The 19,598-nt window shown below is 35.7% G+C and overlaps 1 protein-coding gene across 7 annotated transcripts in view; it reads right to left on the reverse strand.

Moving 5' to 3' along the window:
- Positions 1-3,713: 3,713 nt before the first annotated feature.
- Positions 3,714-19,598, reverse strand: part of LOC105441745 (sodium- and chloride-dependent betaine transporter-like) — a 76,772-nt gene continuing 60,887 nt past the window's right edge. For all 7 annotated transcript variants that reach the window (XM_030998660.1, XM_030998658.1, XM_030998659.1 and 4 more), the window contains 8 exons: positions 18,161-18,264; positions 17,503-17,627; positions 11,886-11,998; positions 8,645-8,782; positions 6,943-7,045; positions 5,564-5,676; positions 5,033-5,206; positions 3,714-3,923 (listed from right to left, as the gene is read on the reverse strand). In XM_030998660.1, the coding sequence (XP_030854520.1) occupies positions 3,729-3,923; positions 5,033-5,206; positions 5,564-5,676; positions 6,943-7,045; positions 8,645-8,782; positions 11,886-11,998; positions 17,503-17,627; positions 18,161-18,264 (1,065 nt within the window). In that variant the 3' untranslated portion in view covers positions 3,714-3,728. The remainder of the gene's footprint in view (positions 3,924-5,032; positions 5,207-5,563; positions 5,677-6,942; positions 7,046-8,644; positions 8,783-11,885; positions 11,999-17,502; positions 17,628-18,160; positions 18,265-19,598) is intronic.

A 19,598-nucleotide genomic window follows, 5' to 3' on the forward strand; every position in this document is an offset into this window, starting at 1 on the left:
CACAAACACAGAGAGGGCGACATTTGTATACTGCTTGCATGTAACTTCAAAATTTCTTTGATCACATAAAGACATTAATATTCACACCAAACTCTATGCAGTTTGCATTATATACACTTTACATCCGATGAGCACTAATCAGAAAGCACATTCTAGAACAAACACGACACCATGGGTGTCAAATGTATAAATATATCCCTTTGTTTCAAAGTGTAATATATCTCTCATCAGAGCCAGGAGCTAGCTTCGGAGTAATTATATGCGACTGCTAGTCTTGGTTGCACATATTACAGACCTGCCAACCAGTACGATTTAGTCGTATTTAGTACGATTTTTAGAACCAAATACGACAGTACGATTTTCCTTAATAAAATACGATTTTCGAAAAAAACAAAAAAAATTATTAATATTTTGTGTGTGCGTCAGCCATTTTCAATGGCAAAATGTCCATTCTGTCCTTTAAAGTATCCTACAAGCATCTCACATCAGCAATTTTGGGATGTTTATTGGTTCATCGAACACACCAGTCGTGACGAAATAATGCATATTCAACCAATGATCAATAAAAAAAATTCTTCCTGTAGGTAGAAACTGTAAGAGGCATTGATCCGCGTAACAATCCGTGTTTATTTCCAAGAATACAACTTTTGTCAGTAAAATACAACTTTTGGCACTAAAGAATACAGTTTTTGAACTCCAGAGGTTGGCAGGTCTGATATTATGTAGAACTGGCTAACTGTTCCGATGACTGGGAATGAGCTTACATCCCCTGCTAAAGATGTTTATTTGCTGAATGAATCAACTTCACAGCCTTCTACAATCCACAGGAATCAACCTTTTGAGGTGTAAAAGGCTATTGCATTCCATGAATAAGTTTTTATATACAAACAATCACACAAATCCTATATGTACCATTGCACACGTCATCAGGAGAAAGACTTGAACAATGACTTTGAGAAACAGCGTTACATGTTGTTTTTTTCTCTCCTCCTTCCTAATAGCTTGTCTTAAAATTCGCATGCCTATCTGAATTCCAATCCCCTCCTTTAAACAAAAAATCCAATGCAGATTATTTAGAGATTTATGCACATGAGAGAACATTTCAAATATCGATCTGATTTATGAAAGATGGATTATTTCCGGAACCATGGCAAGAGTTACCCATTGACTTGGTGAAGAAGTCTTAAAAGCTTCAAGGCTACATGTAGTGCTGCATGAGTGAATTCTTGTTCCGTTATAATAGCAGGGCTCTACACACATTTTTGTTCACACGGTAGGGTTGCCATTTTAGGGTCTGTATGTATGAGCCCCGTGTTAATTTTCAATTTTTGCAGATGCAAATAAAAAACACATTTTGAAATGTTGGTGTCCAGAGTGAAAATTTGGTGACCCCACCCCATAGCGTTGAGCCTTGTAAGCAAAAGTGAAGGTGTAAAAGAAGTACTTTGATATTGGAAAGTTTTGTGGCTCATGTTTTGAACTGGTGAGAAAATTGGATGGCTTAGCGTTTGAAAGAAGTAAAGACAACCTACACAGTATCTCAAGGCAGTGAGATTGCTTCGAATAATCGATCCTGGGGAGGTATATATGTACTAGGTGTTTGTGCTGAACAAAGAGCACTCAAGCCACAGATCATTTCACACATTATCTCTGTTTCTCTTTCACCTATAGTGAAAAAATAAGAGGTGGAGTGTTTTAATTTCTTTGGTTCTTTCTTTAACGAGGAAGAATTAGATCGTAAAGAATAGAGAAAAGTGAAAGTATTGACATGTATCACAATGGTTTTGGGGATTCCTCCTTATAAGTAATCTGGAATGAGGTAAAGTCTTCATAATATTCTTAACAGCCTCCAAAACATGACAATTCTATGAAAATACACTTATATTCAAATCTGTTGCAACCTTACCAATTCAAAAAGGTACACATTCATGATATGTTTTGTACTACTGAACATGCTCAACATAAATTGTGCTTGCTTTAGTCATATATGTGGTTACTGACAACAACCTAGTTAGTGAACATTATTATTGTAAATCATTTAAAATCATTAAAAGTAATTACAATATTATAAATGCATGTATCTTTTAAAAGACCTAAAAAATTGACTCCATGATGATATTTAAAGATAAAAGTTTGTACAAATACTTCTTACACCCTTACTTACGACTATCAGATTAACAGAATGTCTAAAAGCCGGTTTCACAAGACATCACGAGAAACCATAATACAATGACATGTCTCTTATTATAAATCTAAAGTATACAACCATCAAATATATACAAAAAATACACAACTTATTTGCCATTTCAGAAATCATCAGAAACGATCATATTACATGATTTATTTCATTTATACACAGCAATGAGTTCATTGAGTTGTCTTAAAATTGCACTGCATATCATCCTTTCTTCAGATGCAGTGTGCTTGTGACCTACTGGGTAACCTCCTCATCCATATTCAATGTATAATTTCCACATTACGTGTATTAATATTACCACATTCCCGTTTTTAGAACTGCATTTCCGATCGATTTCCATATATTTTGACAAGAAAGATCAACCTCATCAATCATTTAATTACAGGCAGAATCTGCCAGAGTTGCTTCATTCTATAGATATTCAGGAATCTGTTCCTGTACAAATTATGATCCCTGCCATTAAACCCTTTGCCTATGGGAAACAGGTAGATTCCTCTATGAGGCGTATGGGAAAGAGAGATTTCGGCAGTCAACTGGTTAAACATTTCCCAAAGAAGATTCTGAGAGTACCCTGTAGTACTTTAACAAATAAAAGTAGCAAATTGATCAGTACATAAAAGTCTGCTAGTACAGTTCACTTCCCTGTACAAGGGGATAATATTACCAAATATTGAGAAAAAAATGTACACATACTTTTCATTGCCATTTAATTGCTTTGATTACTTCAAAATTTTTAAATGGGGAGGGTTGCTAAACTAATAAAAGATCCCTCCCTTCTAAAAGTATGGAATAATTGATTGTGATTGATGTCTATAATGTATCTCCAAAATTTCTCCCATTTCAATAAAATTTAAATACTGAACAGGATCCTACTTCAGTTTTTCTATAGAATCTTCAATAAAAGTACTGCCATTATTATAACAATCACATACTTTACAGTATATACTACATACTACGGAAGCTCTGCTTGCATAATTAATAATCAATAGGTACCTTTATCCCTGCCTGAGCAAAGCACAACCTGTTCTTATTCTTGAATTATATGACACTTCTCTATATCTTCTTCAAACTTAAACCGACGAGGGGGAGTTCCTGGGGGCATTATCTTGTGGTTCATTTAGACCAGACTATTCATGAATTTACATCTATGATACTGCTTATAGAGATATAGAAACAATGGCAGCCCCTCCAAACCATCATCCCATTTGATTATTCAAAGAAAGTTCAGATTTGCTTTGGATTAAAACCATTTTGAGAACTGCCCTTAGTCATATAAGGGGCATTTTTAAAGTCATTGGATGCATTTACATTGTAAACTGTGGTGCCAGGTTGGGGGGGGGGCATGTTTTTAAATGTTGAAGTTTTACAGACTTTGAGCATTTTGTAAGACCCATCTGTTGTCCACCTGGACTTGCAGAGGATTGAATGCACGCACTATCAGAAGAACCTGCTATCAGGTGTATTTCTAAAAGTTACTCCAGTTACTCCCACCCCACCATCTTTAAACATTGAAATGGTTTTACAAGGTGTCTTATACATTGAGGTTAACATCTTGCATGTTGGCATTGCCATTGTTCTCTGTGACCTCGTCATAGGAAGGTGGAAAGCTGGTTCCGTTCTCACCGTGCGCATCCACCTTGATCATCTCCAGGTCTGGCACCTCCTCAACGACCTCATCGTTGCTCCTCAGGTGGGTCAGCCTGGGAGTGGTCAACATCGTCCAGCGCTGAAGATAATAACAAGAGAAAAAGAGAGAGGGAGAGATATATATTAAACAAGATGTATTAAAGCCCATCTGCACTAGTTTGGCTAGAAGGGATTAGACCACCCAGGAAGGTCACTGACAGGTGGTTATCTCATCAACTCAGTTCTCAATTAACATAAGAAAAAGAGGATCATGGGGGACCAATGGTCACCGATTAGGCATTGTTTTCTCTATGAGGGAGCAAGAAGCTACAAGTAGTACAGTGGGCCTTTAAACAAGATGTATTGAAACCTTTCATAAATCATTTTTAAGACTCTATTAGACATTTTCTGAGCATCCATCCGTAGTTAGTCCTGTTCCATAGTTCAAAACAAGGTCAAAATGGTGACCGATAAGAACCCCGGCCTGCTTTCCAGGAGTCACATACATAGAAATGTTTTCTTGCCTTGGGAAATAAGAGACACGTGACGTCAGTTATGAGATATCATATCTGGCTTACAAAGTATGTTGGGTGGCGCCTGCACATACAAGATCACTGATACTATGTTTATCAGCTCATGCTCCCTATCTTACCTTCAAGTACTGATGACTTGTAAGGGATATCTGCCATAGCTATATCAGTATGTTGATAGAGTCTGACATGAATGTATCAGGTATGTTGCACAGTGACTGGGTCTGATCGAGTGACTGGGTCTGAGATATGGTACCGGTATATGACGTTCTCATTCGAGCATGATAAACATCACACCTCTGCACATTTATAATGATTGCTTTTCAGACTTATAACTGATATGAAGAAACACTGGCCAAAATTGTAATTCATGTATCAGAGGGCCAACCCTTTATCTAACTCTAAATCTAATCTAAAACCCAATTACCCGGATCAAATATCAGATCGACCTCGATGCTTTGAGAGATCCCTTGCTGTTGGTTCAATTAGATAAGCTGATAGCAGAAGCATCACGAAAGACCGATAAATGGATGAGATCGAGGGTCAACCTTATACCTAACCCTAAACGTAACCTTAAACCTTATCTAACCCTAAACCTTATCTAACCCTTAACATTATCTAAACCTACATTACAACCCTATCCTTACATCTCTGACATACTACAGAAATATTGTCTCACCTCTTTGAGAGAACCCTTGCTGTTGAAGATGAGTTGATAGCAGAAGTAAGTCGGAGGGCAGATCATGGATGAAAGTGACATCATCCAGCCAATCATGTATCCCCACCAGGGGTACACATAAACATCATTGTACTTCAGAGGTTTGTATTCCACCAGACTGAAGATAAAAATAGCCTGGAAAGGAAGGGAATATCAAATAAGAAATGGAATTAGAAAGGTATGGCTTATTTACAGTTTACACATAGATAAACTTGTTTTCTAATGAAAATAGGTGGGAAGAGGGGAATATCCTATAAGAAAATTTAGGACTCCTCAATCCTCCCACTCTCTAACATGGTGCACCCGCAAGCCTACTGTATAAGAAAATTTAATTTTAAACTTGGGGGAGGGGGGGGGGGGGGAGAAAGACACAGTATCAAACACATCAAATATTTTGAACAGGTAAAAAAAAAGACTGTCCTTCAAAGAAAAGATAAATATACAAGAGTACTTTCGCGACTACTTCACGACTGCTGTTTGAACAACACTTACCATAGCAAAGCATGGAGTGGTTATCATCCAGGTTAGCCTCAGATATTGCCCACAGCAAAATAAAGCTCTGAAGTCATGCATTGTTTTGAAGTTCCCTATGAACCTGTCAGCACCTATACAAGTACAAAATAAAAGAGGATATATATATATATATATATATATATATATATATATATGGGTTGTGTTATTAATATGGAGGACATACAGGGGTCTGGCATATTTGTAAAAAATGTCAATGATATTTGGACATTTTTAATGACTGCTACCACCACGACATATTCAGGATTTGTTCATTTTATTGTAACTACTTACCCCACGTTTCAAACGTTGTATGCACTATTATAAATGTTGCCTTGTTTGAACAAAACTTTATGTAAAATAATCCACATATCTTTGATTTCAATGCATAAATTCCCGCATAACCAATCTTCTGTCATGGGAGGCAAGTGCTTCTAAAGAATTGTAATGATGTACAATATTTACCGGGAGCACCGGTAAATTTTGATTATTTAATTTGCTCAAAAGCATAATTGTTTTAGGGGCTAAATTTTTTAGTGCTTTTAATACATCCACAGGGGCATCCAAAATATCAACATTTTAAAGAATTAGTATCCATACAATTTCCCAAAACTTTGCAATATCTTTAAATAGCGCATAATTACCCCAGCTGTAGCTGAGCTGCCATGAAAGGGCGATAAAGCATTCAGGGAATATTTTCCTAACGGAGACCCATTTACTTCACTTGGGAGTGACAAAAGTTGATTAATGTCTTGCCAAAGGACATTAGTAATAACTTGTAATAATGAACTTTCTAAACTTAGTTGCACATGGGGGTTTAGTTTATGGGTTCTAGGACAACTATCCCCTGGATTACCAACCTGGATAAAGTACCTCCCATGTACCTCCTTGTAATGTGTGGTGTACAAAACTAACAAAGAGGTAGATTGTTTGGAGGAATTGCCATGCAAGTAGTTGTTTGTTTTTTTGTTTTTTTTGGGGGGGAGGGAGTTTTAGGTGTCGTGGTCAAGTGGTTAAGTCGCTGGAATGTCGATCACAAGGTCCGCAGTTCGAGACCCGCCGCGGCACTAATGTCCTTTGGCAAGACATTGATCTACATTTGCCACACTCAACCCAGGTGATGTAAATGGGTACCTGGCAGGAATTAATTCTTTGAAATGCTAGAGTGCCGCAATGGCAGTACAGCTAAAGCCTGGGTAATAATCTCCAAGTTTGGAAGCGCTTAGTGATTCTAATAAGCGCTATATAAAAACTGAGTATTATTATTGGGGTAAGTTGTTCTACAGGTGTTATAGTTGGGAAGGGTGGTAGTCCACAGGGGTATGTGGCTATTTTTCCTGATGCAAAGTTCATCTACTCACCATAAACCCATCCTATAGCAACGCTTTCAAAGAAGGATACAAAGAGAAGCGCAGCGCCGCTGGCTGAATAGTTGTCAAACAGCTGGAATACATACATTCCTCCCTGCAAAGAAAGGAAATGACAGGTAGCCAAGGTAAACATCAACATTAGTCCACATATCAATCATGCTAGCTTCCAGATAGCTATACCAGGCCACTAAACAGGAAAGAGGCATGACGGATCATGCCACAAGAACAACAGTCCAGATAACAGATTTTTACAACAGAGTTAAAACAAGAATAGTGTTTTGGATGCGCTGTTAAAAGTGAAACATTGTAATGTCTAGTTTGACATATTGTTTCATCTCATGAATTTGGAAATCTCAGGTTCAAAAAGGGCAATTACAACATTGTTTTAATTTGTTGACAGTTGATGACTATACTATAGTGATTTTTAAGAAAGAGCAACTTTACACAAATAAAGGCCCTTTCTATAAAGACAACCAATCATATGTTTTCATTTCTGTCTCAAGATATCTGAACTCTTTCCAAGAAATTAGGGGATGTGACCAACAGTCAATGCAATCAATATGACACCTATATTGCATGAGGGACAAAACCACTATGTAAGATCATGCTCCACTGGCAAGAACTCTACGGTCAAACCCTACACTAATTTAATTCTTAACATTAACCCCAGATTAAACACTCTACACACTAACCATAAACCTATATCTTTAAGCAAAATAAATCACTGAGTGATTGTCACCAGAGTTCATATTTATATTGGGGCAACCAATTCATCATTCAAGGTCTTAAAGTTGAAAAATTCAACATTTTGTTGTGTGATCGACTAACCATGCTTCCTTATAAGATTATACTGACATATCCCTGGGTATATAGGAAATCACTGAACCATTAAAGTAACTGATATATATGGTTTCCAATATGTCCAGGAAGTATCACTGTCAATGCACAATTAAAAACAGATTCTTTCAACACATACCCCAAAGTTGAAAGAACTTTGTACCAGGTTATTTACATTTGATATGCCCAGGTTCCCCTTAACTGAACGTTACTCCTTTAACAATTTTCACTCTCACCCTAAGATCTTTTTACCCTTCAGAGGCTATCAAAAGAAATTGCAACAAAACAATATGCAATCGTGAAGGGAAATTCAGAGGCTATTGGTCGCCCTGTGGTGGCTTTTTTAAGAGTCTTCAGAAAGTACCACCCTCAATCCAAGTGAATTTAAGATTTGCCTCACTCTCTATCACAAGCATCCCAACTTTTGCAACTATGGATTCATGAACAATCCTGAAATTTTATGACAAGTTCAAAACCCTGTTAAGCTTACTCCACAAACCACGCATACTCTCTACAGTCTCTGTTCTAAAGTTCTTGATACTCTTCACCCTTTGACTACTGAACATTCTCCCCGGCCCCCCACTACGTGAATGGAGGGATAACCATGCGTGTTCCCAAAATGTCCGGTAAAGGGATACTTTTCACAAATCCGGCTCGTAGTACACAAAAATCTGGCCCGTATTGACTTTACACACCGGACTTCGGGGGTGTTTTCAAAAGGAGGGAACATGCATATGCGTACCCTAAATAACACTGAGTGGGGGGGGGGGCGGGGCATTCTCATTCCTATAAGGTTAAATACAGGGGAAATCCGGGTTTCACATGAAATAATTAAGGTAGAAATAGTGATACTTACATATGTAACCATAGGTAAACCTGCTATACAGAAGCCGAGGCATGTGAAGAATGCAAAGTACTCTCTCCTGCTTCCTTTCAGCAAGTAGTTAGGGAAGAGATCGATGAACGCAGTCACAAAGCCTTCAACACCAACAAACTACATGTCAAAGAAAACAGAAAATAGTATAGAACTTGAGGTCCTCTGAAAAGTTAGGGAAGATATCGATGCAGTCACAAAGTATTTAACACCAGCAAACTAGATGTCAAATGAGTCACACAAAAAACTTGAGGGACTTTGAACAGATGTCACATATTTTTATCCCAACAATATAACTAAGATACCATTGCAGGGATGATAGGCATATAATAAAACTGGCTTAATTATTGCACACACACATAAGTGATTTCATTAGGTTAATATTGATTCTTATGCATTTCACTCTAACTAATTTCTTTAATTTGATACTGTTATCCCAGAATCATGCACATTATGAATACCTGGCAAGTTTGGACACTTGTGTGCTAGCAGAACCGTAAAGATATTTAAGGGAGTATCTAATACTGCAATCCATCATAGTTACAACAAACCTAGGCAAAACAACAAAGTCTAAGCAAGAGGCCTTAAGATTTCAAAATTTGCACTCTCAGTAAATTAATATTTTTAAATTGATATCATGGGCATTTAGAAACACTTTGTTTTTCTGCTTGGTTTATAAAATATCACTATGAATACAATTATGAAGTTCATTAATTTCTTTCAGCCCTAACAGGAACTTTATTTTGTCCTAAACTGGTAAGAAAGTTATACTTCGCAATACCCCCAAACTAATGTGATTTATAGAACACTCTTATTGATATCCCAAACTAATTTAATGGAATTATAGACTTATAGTTTCTGTGGACAGAGTAAATTTAGTAAGTAACATTAATTTGTCTTTAAATACTCCAAAGTTATTTAGCATTTACAAATTAAGGGTGACTTCTAGAGAATCAACGTGTCCCACTCAAAAGGTGTATCAATGAAGATTAATAATGCACAACTGCTTTAATAAACCACTAGGCATTTCGCAAGATGCAGACTTCGTTCAATCTTGAGTTAGGAAAATTAAGCAGCTGAAAAAATGACCAATTATCTAATGCTTTAGAAGTCAATCTTCTTGTAAATGATGACTTGTTCAATTGTGAACATGTAACCAATGCACAAACAATTTTGGTAATAAATGGCTCAACCATTTTTATTGGTAAAAGAATTATTCACAGAAATCTAGTGCTTTGGTAGCTTGCTTGTAAGCTAACTGTACCCTTTGAGGACTTTCTATTTGACAGATTACCTTGACTGTTTCCGTCCAGTTTTAATTGACAAACAGTAGGGCCCGTTAAAAGGGCGTATCCAAATTGGCCTAATCAGTTTTTAATATCATGTTCCTGATAAAGATCAGATTAGGACAGCAGATGTGACAGGATCGACTGCTTTTGATTTGATAAATGTACACACTGAGATCTTATTTGTCGGCAATGTGTTCAGGGTTACACCATGTAATTCTGTTACAGGAAGAAGAGCCTCAAAAGGGCTAGCAGGCTCCGTTAAGAGCTCTCTGATTCTACAGATATCTTGCTGACATTCTTTTACATATTGTGTATCATTCATGCAACAGGTTTGATTACTCCAATCAAACCAATTCATTTTTTTAAGGTGAATCAACCCTTCTTATAATACATCATAATTACATGAAATTTCTCTCCTTAAATCTACTGAAAATAAAAACTGATTTACACACAAGTATAACAATGATCATCAAACGAAAGTAAAAATGAAAATGGTCTATCTGTCATGATAGAAAGTAACACTATGAACATGACTGACAATGAAAGCAGACAAAATATACAGTTCCCCAGGTACACAAAGGAACATCCCTTCACTGCTATTATATAAAAATGTGTAGAACAGGTGTCACATGCATATTCACCTTTTTACATAATAGCAGTGAAGGGATGTTCCTTTGTCTACCTGAGGAACTGTATATTTTGTCCGCTTTCTTTGTTCGTCATATTCATAGTGTAATGACTTGCAAATAAAAAAAACTGATCTGTTGCCAACTTTTCATCCCATGACTATGACTATGGGAAACTGTTTATTATGCGCTTTATAAATATTGTATTATTATATTCAACAAACTGACACGTTTCATTATTTTCACAGAACAGATCATGCAGTATACAATATCAATCAAAACAAATTGACACCGACATTGACATTGAAGCTCTGTGGGGCACCCATAACCCATTTACTCTATAAATATACTTATTCAGATCTCCCAAATAAATGTTAACAATGTGTGCATTTGGGTGTATTCCAAATACAATTTGTTCATTGAATAAAGAGTCGTAACAATCGAAAGATGGACTTTGCTCATATCAAATAGAGTTTTATATTGTCACAAAGGTTAGAAAAATTGGGTATAACTTTTATCAACGGGCATTGCAAAACTAAAATTATCCCCACTCAGCACTATTGGGTTTGATCCACAGGTGGTAGCTAGGTCATGCCAACATTTAATGTTTCTTAAAAATTGATTGATTCACTGATTGACTAATTGATAGATTTACTAATTGATTGATCAATTTACTGAACTGATTGATGAATTGACTGATTGAATGGCTACTTGATTGATTGATTGATTGGTTGATCAATTAATGATTGAATGGCTACTTGATTAATTGATCAATTTACTGATTGAATGGCCAATTGATTGATTGATTGAGTGATCAATTTACTGATTGAATGGCTAATTGATTAATTGATTGATTGGTTATCTGTTTCTTTGATTGATTCTTTATTTTTGGGGCTGTCCATCAATGGGCACAAGAATGGCAGAGTCTGAATAATCTAGCATCTCGTCCATTTCATTGATACTGTCAACACGGTACTAATTGACACCATCATCTTTGATTCAAGGATGGCTCAATAAAGTTATCAGGAGCCAGATGATGCTAGCTGCTATATGCTCATGTTTGAACAAGAGGAGCACTCTGCACTAGTTTGGCCAGGAGGGATTAGACCTCCCTGCAAGGTCACTGACAGGTGGTTCTCTCATCAAATCAGCTCTCAATTAGCATCAGAAAAAGGGATCATGGGGGACCAACAGGCATCGTTTGCTATATAGAGGGCGCAAGTAGCTAATATTAGTGCAGTCCCGCTTTAAGAATTATTTTAATTATTTCTCTTTTTTTGGTTTGTGACTCAATTATCAATTACTCACCTGACTATCAATGCCCAGGATGATGAGCATGAAGAAGAAGAGGAAAGCCCAAAGTGGCGCGATGGGCATCTGGGATATACCCTCTGGATAGGCGATGAACACCAACCCTGGACCTAGACGTACCAAGGCACATTTGTGGGAGAACAAAGAAAGAGAGAAGATATACCGTCAGAATCTAGGTTGCGATTACTGCATTATAATGACACTAAAGCTTACAAGTACTGCAGGTTCTATCGATGAGTGGGGCAACAATTTAGATGTACATGATATTGAAGAAACTCTCTAATTGCTGACATTTACGAACACACGCTTTATTTGTGATAGGGTATACCTCTTGTAACGATGTACAAATGGCAGAGGTAAATATGGCAAATAACAGAATATAAAGCGTTTGAGGGAAGCTTGAGTTATAGGGTTAGAAGAATATGGAAGCATGCTCAGTCCAATTAGGCAGGAATGGATCGAGACGTTGGGTCCATGAAATGAAATGGTTAATGAGATGTGTAGTTGGTTTGAAATTATGGATAAGGATCATCCAATGTATGTAGTTAGGTCAGGATTAGAGTACAGGGATAATGAGGGGAGAAGAGCTAGGAGGGGAGAAGAGTAGGGGGAGGGGTGGATGAGACAGAAGGGATGGGGACTGGGTTGAGGGGAAATGGTTACTGGATCATTGCCATTTTCTAGAGGGGAAGGGTGGGGAGCGGAAAAGATTAAAAGGGGAGGGGGTGGAGCAGAAGAGATAGAAGGGGAGCGGAAGAGATTAAAAGGGGAGGGGGTGGAGCAGAAGAGTGGGAGTGGGGGAAGGGTTACAGGATCATTGCCATGTCTATCTCTGCCATCTTCACACTGAGCCTGTTGGTTCATGCAAGCTAGGTTACTACTAATGAAGCAAACATACACCAAAACAGACTATTCTCATAATTGTCAACATTGTTTTCACATTTATCCAGGTTGCATGATTGGATATGTAACCCTGGATGTTTCAAAATCATGCTCCACATTGGGAATGGAATGAAGGAATAGTTTGATCTTTCCTATGCAATTTCTTCTACAGACCCCCTTTCAATAAGTAAATGTACAAGCTAGGTTCTGTATAATCTCTAAAATTCTGGAGACAGTTTATACCCACAGAGAAAACAAATTCAGGCGCTATCTCTGGAAATATATATAACATTCTTTGTGTAAGGGATGTGAAGGCTTCAACCAATCACTCCATAATAAAGGCCCTGTTCTGTATGTAAAATACAATTTTTTAATGGAAAGTAAGCATTTTGACCTACATAATTATTGCTTTTTTGTTATTATAAGAATGAAAGATTGAAATTAAACTCCAACTGGACTGAGTGATTTTTTTCTGCTGGGTATCCCAAATGTTTGGTACGTACTATACATCCCACTTAATCCCCTAAATGGGAATGAATCCCTAATCCGTAGAAAGACCTATAAACCCATCCCACCCAAACCCCACCATGTCTAAAAGACAGCTTGACATCAGATATGACATCAGTATCTGTTTGATTAATCCCTGCATCACACCCCATTCAAGCAAAATGGGGACAAGTCCCGTATTTGTTTAAAGACCTTCCACAGTTTCCAAACCATTCATTTAATAATATATATCCACCACCCAACTATACCAAAATTAGTATATACATAGATCGATCCCCATCTGAGAATGCATTGCACGTTGATCAAATATAAAGCTGAATGTATCACACAGGTACATGCTTGCCAACACATGGAAACAGAGAGATGGTGAGAGCTTCAAACAAGGTGCACAAAGTGCTATTACAATCTATCAAATTAGGGAGAAATAACAAATGTCTTTGTCTTTTTCCTAGAGGGTCACAAACTATACAGCAAATATGAGGAATCACACTTGATAAGCATTTAATATCTTTGGTAATGATGAAAGAGTTTGCCTGGTGGAGTAATAATAAGGAGAAACTCTTCATGTAGCACATAAAACCTGACAGAACATCACCGTAATTCAATCTTAGCACTAGTCTTACCAGTATTATTAAAATGAGTGATGCGAAAGACACATTTTTATACAGAATTAAATGAGATGAATCGAAGAACAAATGATGCTTCAAACCATGAATGTAACTGTTCCTTAGTGCTAAACAGTGGTTTAAAAGCTGCTGATAAATGCAACTTATCATGATTGTTATCAAAGCTTTTGAAGAAACATTCCAAACTAAACAAAATTAACAATCGATAATGTAATAAAGTGAAGATACAGTTCTGCAATTTACTCTCCTCATCAACGATGACGTATACAATTAAATAAATTTATAATCATTACAAGTTCCATGGAGATAAACTATTATAATAGCATACTAGACATACCAGTTCTTCTTTTCTAACGTCATTTTTCTTTTGTAAATTATACATTCAATCATATTCTTAGTACCATTATCATACATATAATATATTCTCTGTTGAAAGTTGAAGTTCTCGGGAAACTTTTTGTATTTTTCCTCTAAATTTGACGGAGATGTCTCAGCTTCCATAAAGTGTGGCTACGTACTCACCACATACTTACCGGAGAAGGGGCTGAGAGCCGCAATAGGTACTTTTAACTATATGATACACACAAAACGAATGAATGCATAAAAAATATGCCACAAAGGGCATGCAGCAATGATCTATAACAATTTTAGGAATGGAAAACATTCCAATAAATCAGATTCCCTATCTTTTAATTTTCGGATGAAAGCTAGTCTTGTTTTATATGAAATTGCTAAATTTGAAGATTTCAAACCAGTTTTTATTGAGGCCAATTTGAGGCATGAAGCACAAAAACAGCAATAGCATATATTAGAAAGTATATGCTAATTGCTGATAAAAAGTAATGTGATGAAAGCAGAAAACATGGCTAATTCTTTTTGTTCCTCTTGTAATATCCTTTCAATTTCTGTAAGTATAATTGATTCAAGAGGATAGAGACACTAACTGAAAGATCCAATGACTGCATTAACTGATGACTCAATTTTATTTAAAGGTATAAGTTATATGTACACAAAATAGTCAAATTTTTCACCCAAAGTGTGCACATATATTTAGATAGGAAAAGGAAAAGGCAACAGTCTAATAAGATAAGTGACTTGTGTGAATGTGATTTTGGAAAACAAAAACGTGAGAGCTCCTTCCGAGTAAATCACATTTCATTTTTAACGTCTTTGATGCATACAAAATGACATTTGTATAGGTCATATACCAAATAGACCCATTTTTTTGTTTAATTCCGATCATATTTGTGAACTTAAAGCCATTTACTTTTATTTATTTCCTTTATTTTTTAATCAAACCAAAGTCTCATTGTATCAGTATAACAATTAAGTTGTCAAATGTCTACTTTGATTAAAATTCAGTCATCACAAATACAAATTTTCTTCTAAACTCAAAATCACTTTAATCTACAGCTTACAATTTGAAAAAAACACAGCAATCACATAAAAAACTTTGCAATGTGAAATGAGCATAACTGGTGTAATTTTGAATCTATTTATAACAGTTGTTTTAAAAAGAGAATTAAAAAGTCTTTCGTCCAAATGATATAATATTTATATTACTCCTTATCAATGAAAGCCCTTAAATAAAATGTATGGGAATGGAGTAAGACTTCCAACTAGTCATTCAAAAATATCTTAATCTATCCTCCCATTAATAAACAATTGTGAAAATCAACATTCTCTAATAACAAACCAACTAATTATGAAATACTTGCATGTGCCCTACAGGTTGTATACAATATTTGTAATTGTGTGAATTAAATGTATGAGGTGTGTATGTATGTTTGTACAAGTTTTGTCCTTCAAAACAATATATTTTCCATATTAATGTATAAAGAAGATATCATGGTCATACTAAATTATCTAATTCTAGTCTAGTCCATATTTAAATGGAATTAAAAGTATTCATAATGGATGAATGTGGTTTAATTTGTCTAACTTTATGAAAAATTAAAAAAAATATATATATGATCTTTCTCTACGCAGGGTGTAACATGGAAATTAAGATATCTTACACACAAAAAGAAAAAAAAATCCATGGGGTTTTAGTTTGGGCAGCAATGACGAAAAGGCAGGAATCAAACATCCTCTTGCCCTAGTCAAAAAAGTGAATGGGTAAACCCATTCAATAACCAAAAGTTCAATTTCTCAACTTGACTATTTCAAAACCAAAAACTTCTGTTGCTATGTTGAGGTTCCAAATGAACCCATTCAGTTTACCAAAATTCAATCCCGGGTGAAAATTGTCAACCAAAAGTTCTCAAGTGGGGCAGCATCTAGCAAGGCACTGTAAAAGTGTTCATCAAAAAAATCACTTCAACCACCAAAATGCAATCTCTCAAACAAACGTTTGCAAGATTTAAACCAGAATAATCCTGTCAGAAATATATTATCATGTATGAACCCCCCAAAAGGGGCTCCAAACTGGGCAAAAAGTAAGTAGGATGTGTTGATATGGTATTTGTGAGAATATGAGATGTACGTTTTGAGATGTAATAAGTGTGTGTATATATATATATATATATATATATATATATATATATATATATATATATGAGATACTGAGATATGTATTCATTGCATGCTTATGGACAGAATGCACATATAGGAGAAATGGTTCAAAATCAAGATTTTGTGTATTCCGTTATTAAAAATACATTGCAAACATGTTTAAATTGTTAGATTGAGTAGAGCAAGAGATGCAATAAGCATGTTATCATAAATATATTATGAAATAGATAATGGAAGCGCTTAGTGATTGTAATAAGCGCTATATAAAAACTGAGTATTATTATTATTATTATCTTTTAACAAGATTTAGCAAGATATTCTAAACTTATATTTGAAATTATAAAAAAATAAAAGTTATATGTGAGATAAGAAAGAAATGCCTTACAATTACTGTATAATTTAAAAGTATGATGTATCTTAAATTAAATGTGGTCAAATTTTATTATGTCAAACTTGCAGAAGAAAATATGACATAAAATAAAGCATAAGGATAGTTGTGTAAGCATACAAGTGTTTGATTTCTTTGTAATGAGGATATTAAATGCTCGTGATTTGATTGAGATTATGAATATTGATGTGATATGAATATATGTAACTCATTCTTAGCAGCGGTTGAAAGAAGAATTTCTTGCCATACTATGAGCATTTCCTCACTGGTGAAAGAAATGTCGGTACGTTTGTGAAAAACCATTGACATGAATGAGAGTTGTGTGATGGAATTTTGTAGGAGTTTATATTTGTGATCAGCTGCAACACCACATTTTTTCTCAATGAAATGTTGTGGCCAAGTGTATGACGAAAATCATTAATTTATATAAATGTATGTATATGTATGTATATATGTTCATGAAAAATGCAAAAAATAAAAATATGCAAGAAGTTCACGCCCATTAGCTAAAAAGCAGAAAACCGAGCAGAAGAGGTTGCTTAGTCCCTATAAGTCTCTACGAAAATACCTGACAGTGAGCTCTCTCTCTCTCTCTCCTCCTCCTCCTCCTCGTCCTCTGGTCCAGGGCGGGCGATGAATGAGAGATAGTCACTGTTTTTGCTTTATATATTTTGCTTGGTTCTGCTTTAAGAATTACCTGACGTTGCTACGTCTGCAACTTCAACCCCCTGCCTGCCAGCCATGAAGCCCAAAACGGAGAAAATCACAAAACCAGAGTACAGACTTGTGCCACTGTTTGTACAGGCGAAAATGACTGCATCCCTATATTCAAAGATGATTGGGAGTAGAGCATCAGATGAAGTTCAAATGGTAAAGAGATGGAAGTTCACAAACCCTTGTGACTGGTCATTCTGCAACATGATTCTCAAGTTATTTGAAATAGGTAATAAACAAGAACCACAATGGAGTGTTTGGGATTTTTTTAGATTTCTTTCTTCTATTTTTTTATCAATTTTGCTGCTATTTTATAGTTAGCTTTAGAAAAATTTGATGTTAAAACCCAAGAGAAATAAAATATTTTTAGCAGAATATTCCTTCACATCTGTGTCTTGAGTGTGTGAACTTCCCATAGTGATAACAGACTAGTTACATCCTAATCGATACATAAGGCCCTAACACTTCATGTAAGAATTTTGAGAAAGAAAGCCCCCATCAAGAAAAAACAATAAAAAATTAAGAAGAAAAAACTGGAAGAAGTAGAAAATGATGTTGTGTCCCTTATGTTTAAGCCCTAACTGTTCATAACCTAACCTAACCTAGCCACTGAGCCAACAAAGATTTTATTTGTGATTTACCTGACGAAATTGACATTAAATTTATTATAACTGCCAAGAGCAGCCATTGTGCCGAGACCAATTGAGTAGGAGAAGAAAATCTGGGTTGCAGCATCCATCCAAACCTGAAGAGAGAATGGAAGGGGGAAGAAAATCTATTATTGTGATACAAAAAAAATGAAGTTTAAAAAGTTGGGCCTTAGGGCAATATGCCATCAAAACTCCACAAAAGCACAGTGAATAATAATACAAGGACCTTGTAAATATATATTCTTTAAATACCGTAGTTTTTATTAAACACCGTTGATAAGCTAAGTTTGTCCAAGAGACAGCAAATGTGAAGAACAACTATCTGTGTTTCTTTTTTTCTTGTTCTATTACGGTAATTGGTTGTCAAAGAAACACACGTATGCCATGTTGAAGAAAATATATAACAGGGGAACAATTGTAACTCATTCATTTAAAAATCGTAAAATAAATGTTATCAAGAAAATGGCGATGCCCATGTCATGCTAAGAAACATTCAAACTGTACACTATTCTTGCTTTATGCCTCTCTCATACACTTTGGTGGGGAATCTTGTAGATTCATTGACAAGAATGTAATACATTTCTCAGAATAAGATACGGTAAGTTATTTCTAAGAGTGAGGTTTTCTTTAAAGCTATGACATCCACACAATTATCAGTGATCTGTCATGCATAGTTTTCAATTGGAGATCACATCTCTTAAACAAATATTTGAAGGAAAATGTTGAAATAATGATCTTGATTTTCATTCATGTAATACATTTCTCAGAATAAGATACAGTAAGTTATTTCTAAGAGTGAGGTTTTCTTTAACTCTTATCGTGCCAAGAACACTGTTCTGTGCATGCGCTGGCGTGCCACGCACACATAATCGGGTTTCTGTTGACTTGCCATGGACACATAAACTCTCATCCGCTCGCGTGCCACGGACACATTTTCGTGCATAAGTACACAAGCTAATTGTTTATGCCTATTGTGCGATGCGTATTGCGTGCACGCATGAATGCTTACTGTATTTGTGGAGGGGGTTTATTGTTGTTTTGATTTTGCGTGCTTCACGTATACCGTTACATTGGATTTTCCTGAGAAAATTGCGATATTTTATCATCAAATTTGTCAGTTTTGATCATGGCCCCTCAGATTGTGTGCGGGAAATGAGACAACGGATTGGTTTGACAACTCACTGATAGTGCTTATTTACTTTACCAAAATTACAGATTCATGAAATGATATTGGTATCAACAGAAAGAGGGTTAAATTTCCTACAACTTTAACGTACAATTCTTTTTTATACAATATACAGATGAGATGTTATAGTGGATCAAACATAATAACAATTTAAACTACACGCACTTGAACCAACCCTAAATTAACTTAGCACACAGGAGATTAGTAGCGGGCACAATAGGGATTAGCACTGTGGCACTGGAT

The sequence above is a fragment of the Strongylocentrotus purpuratus genome, unplaced genomic scaffold (assembly GCF_000002235.5).
Source record: "Strongylocentrotus purpuratus isolate Spur 01 unplaced genomic scaffold, Spur_5.0 spur5_scaffold_5, whole genome shotgun sequence".
NCBI lineage: Eukaryota > Metazoa > Echinodermata > Echinoidea > Camarodonta > Strongylocentrotidae > Strongylocentrotus > Strongylocentrotus purpuratus.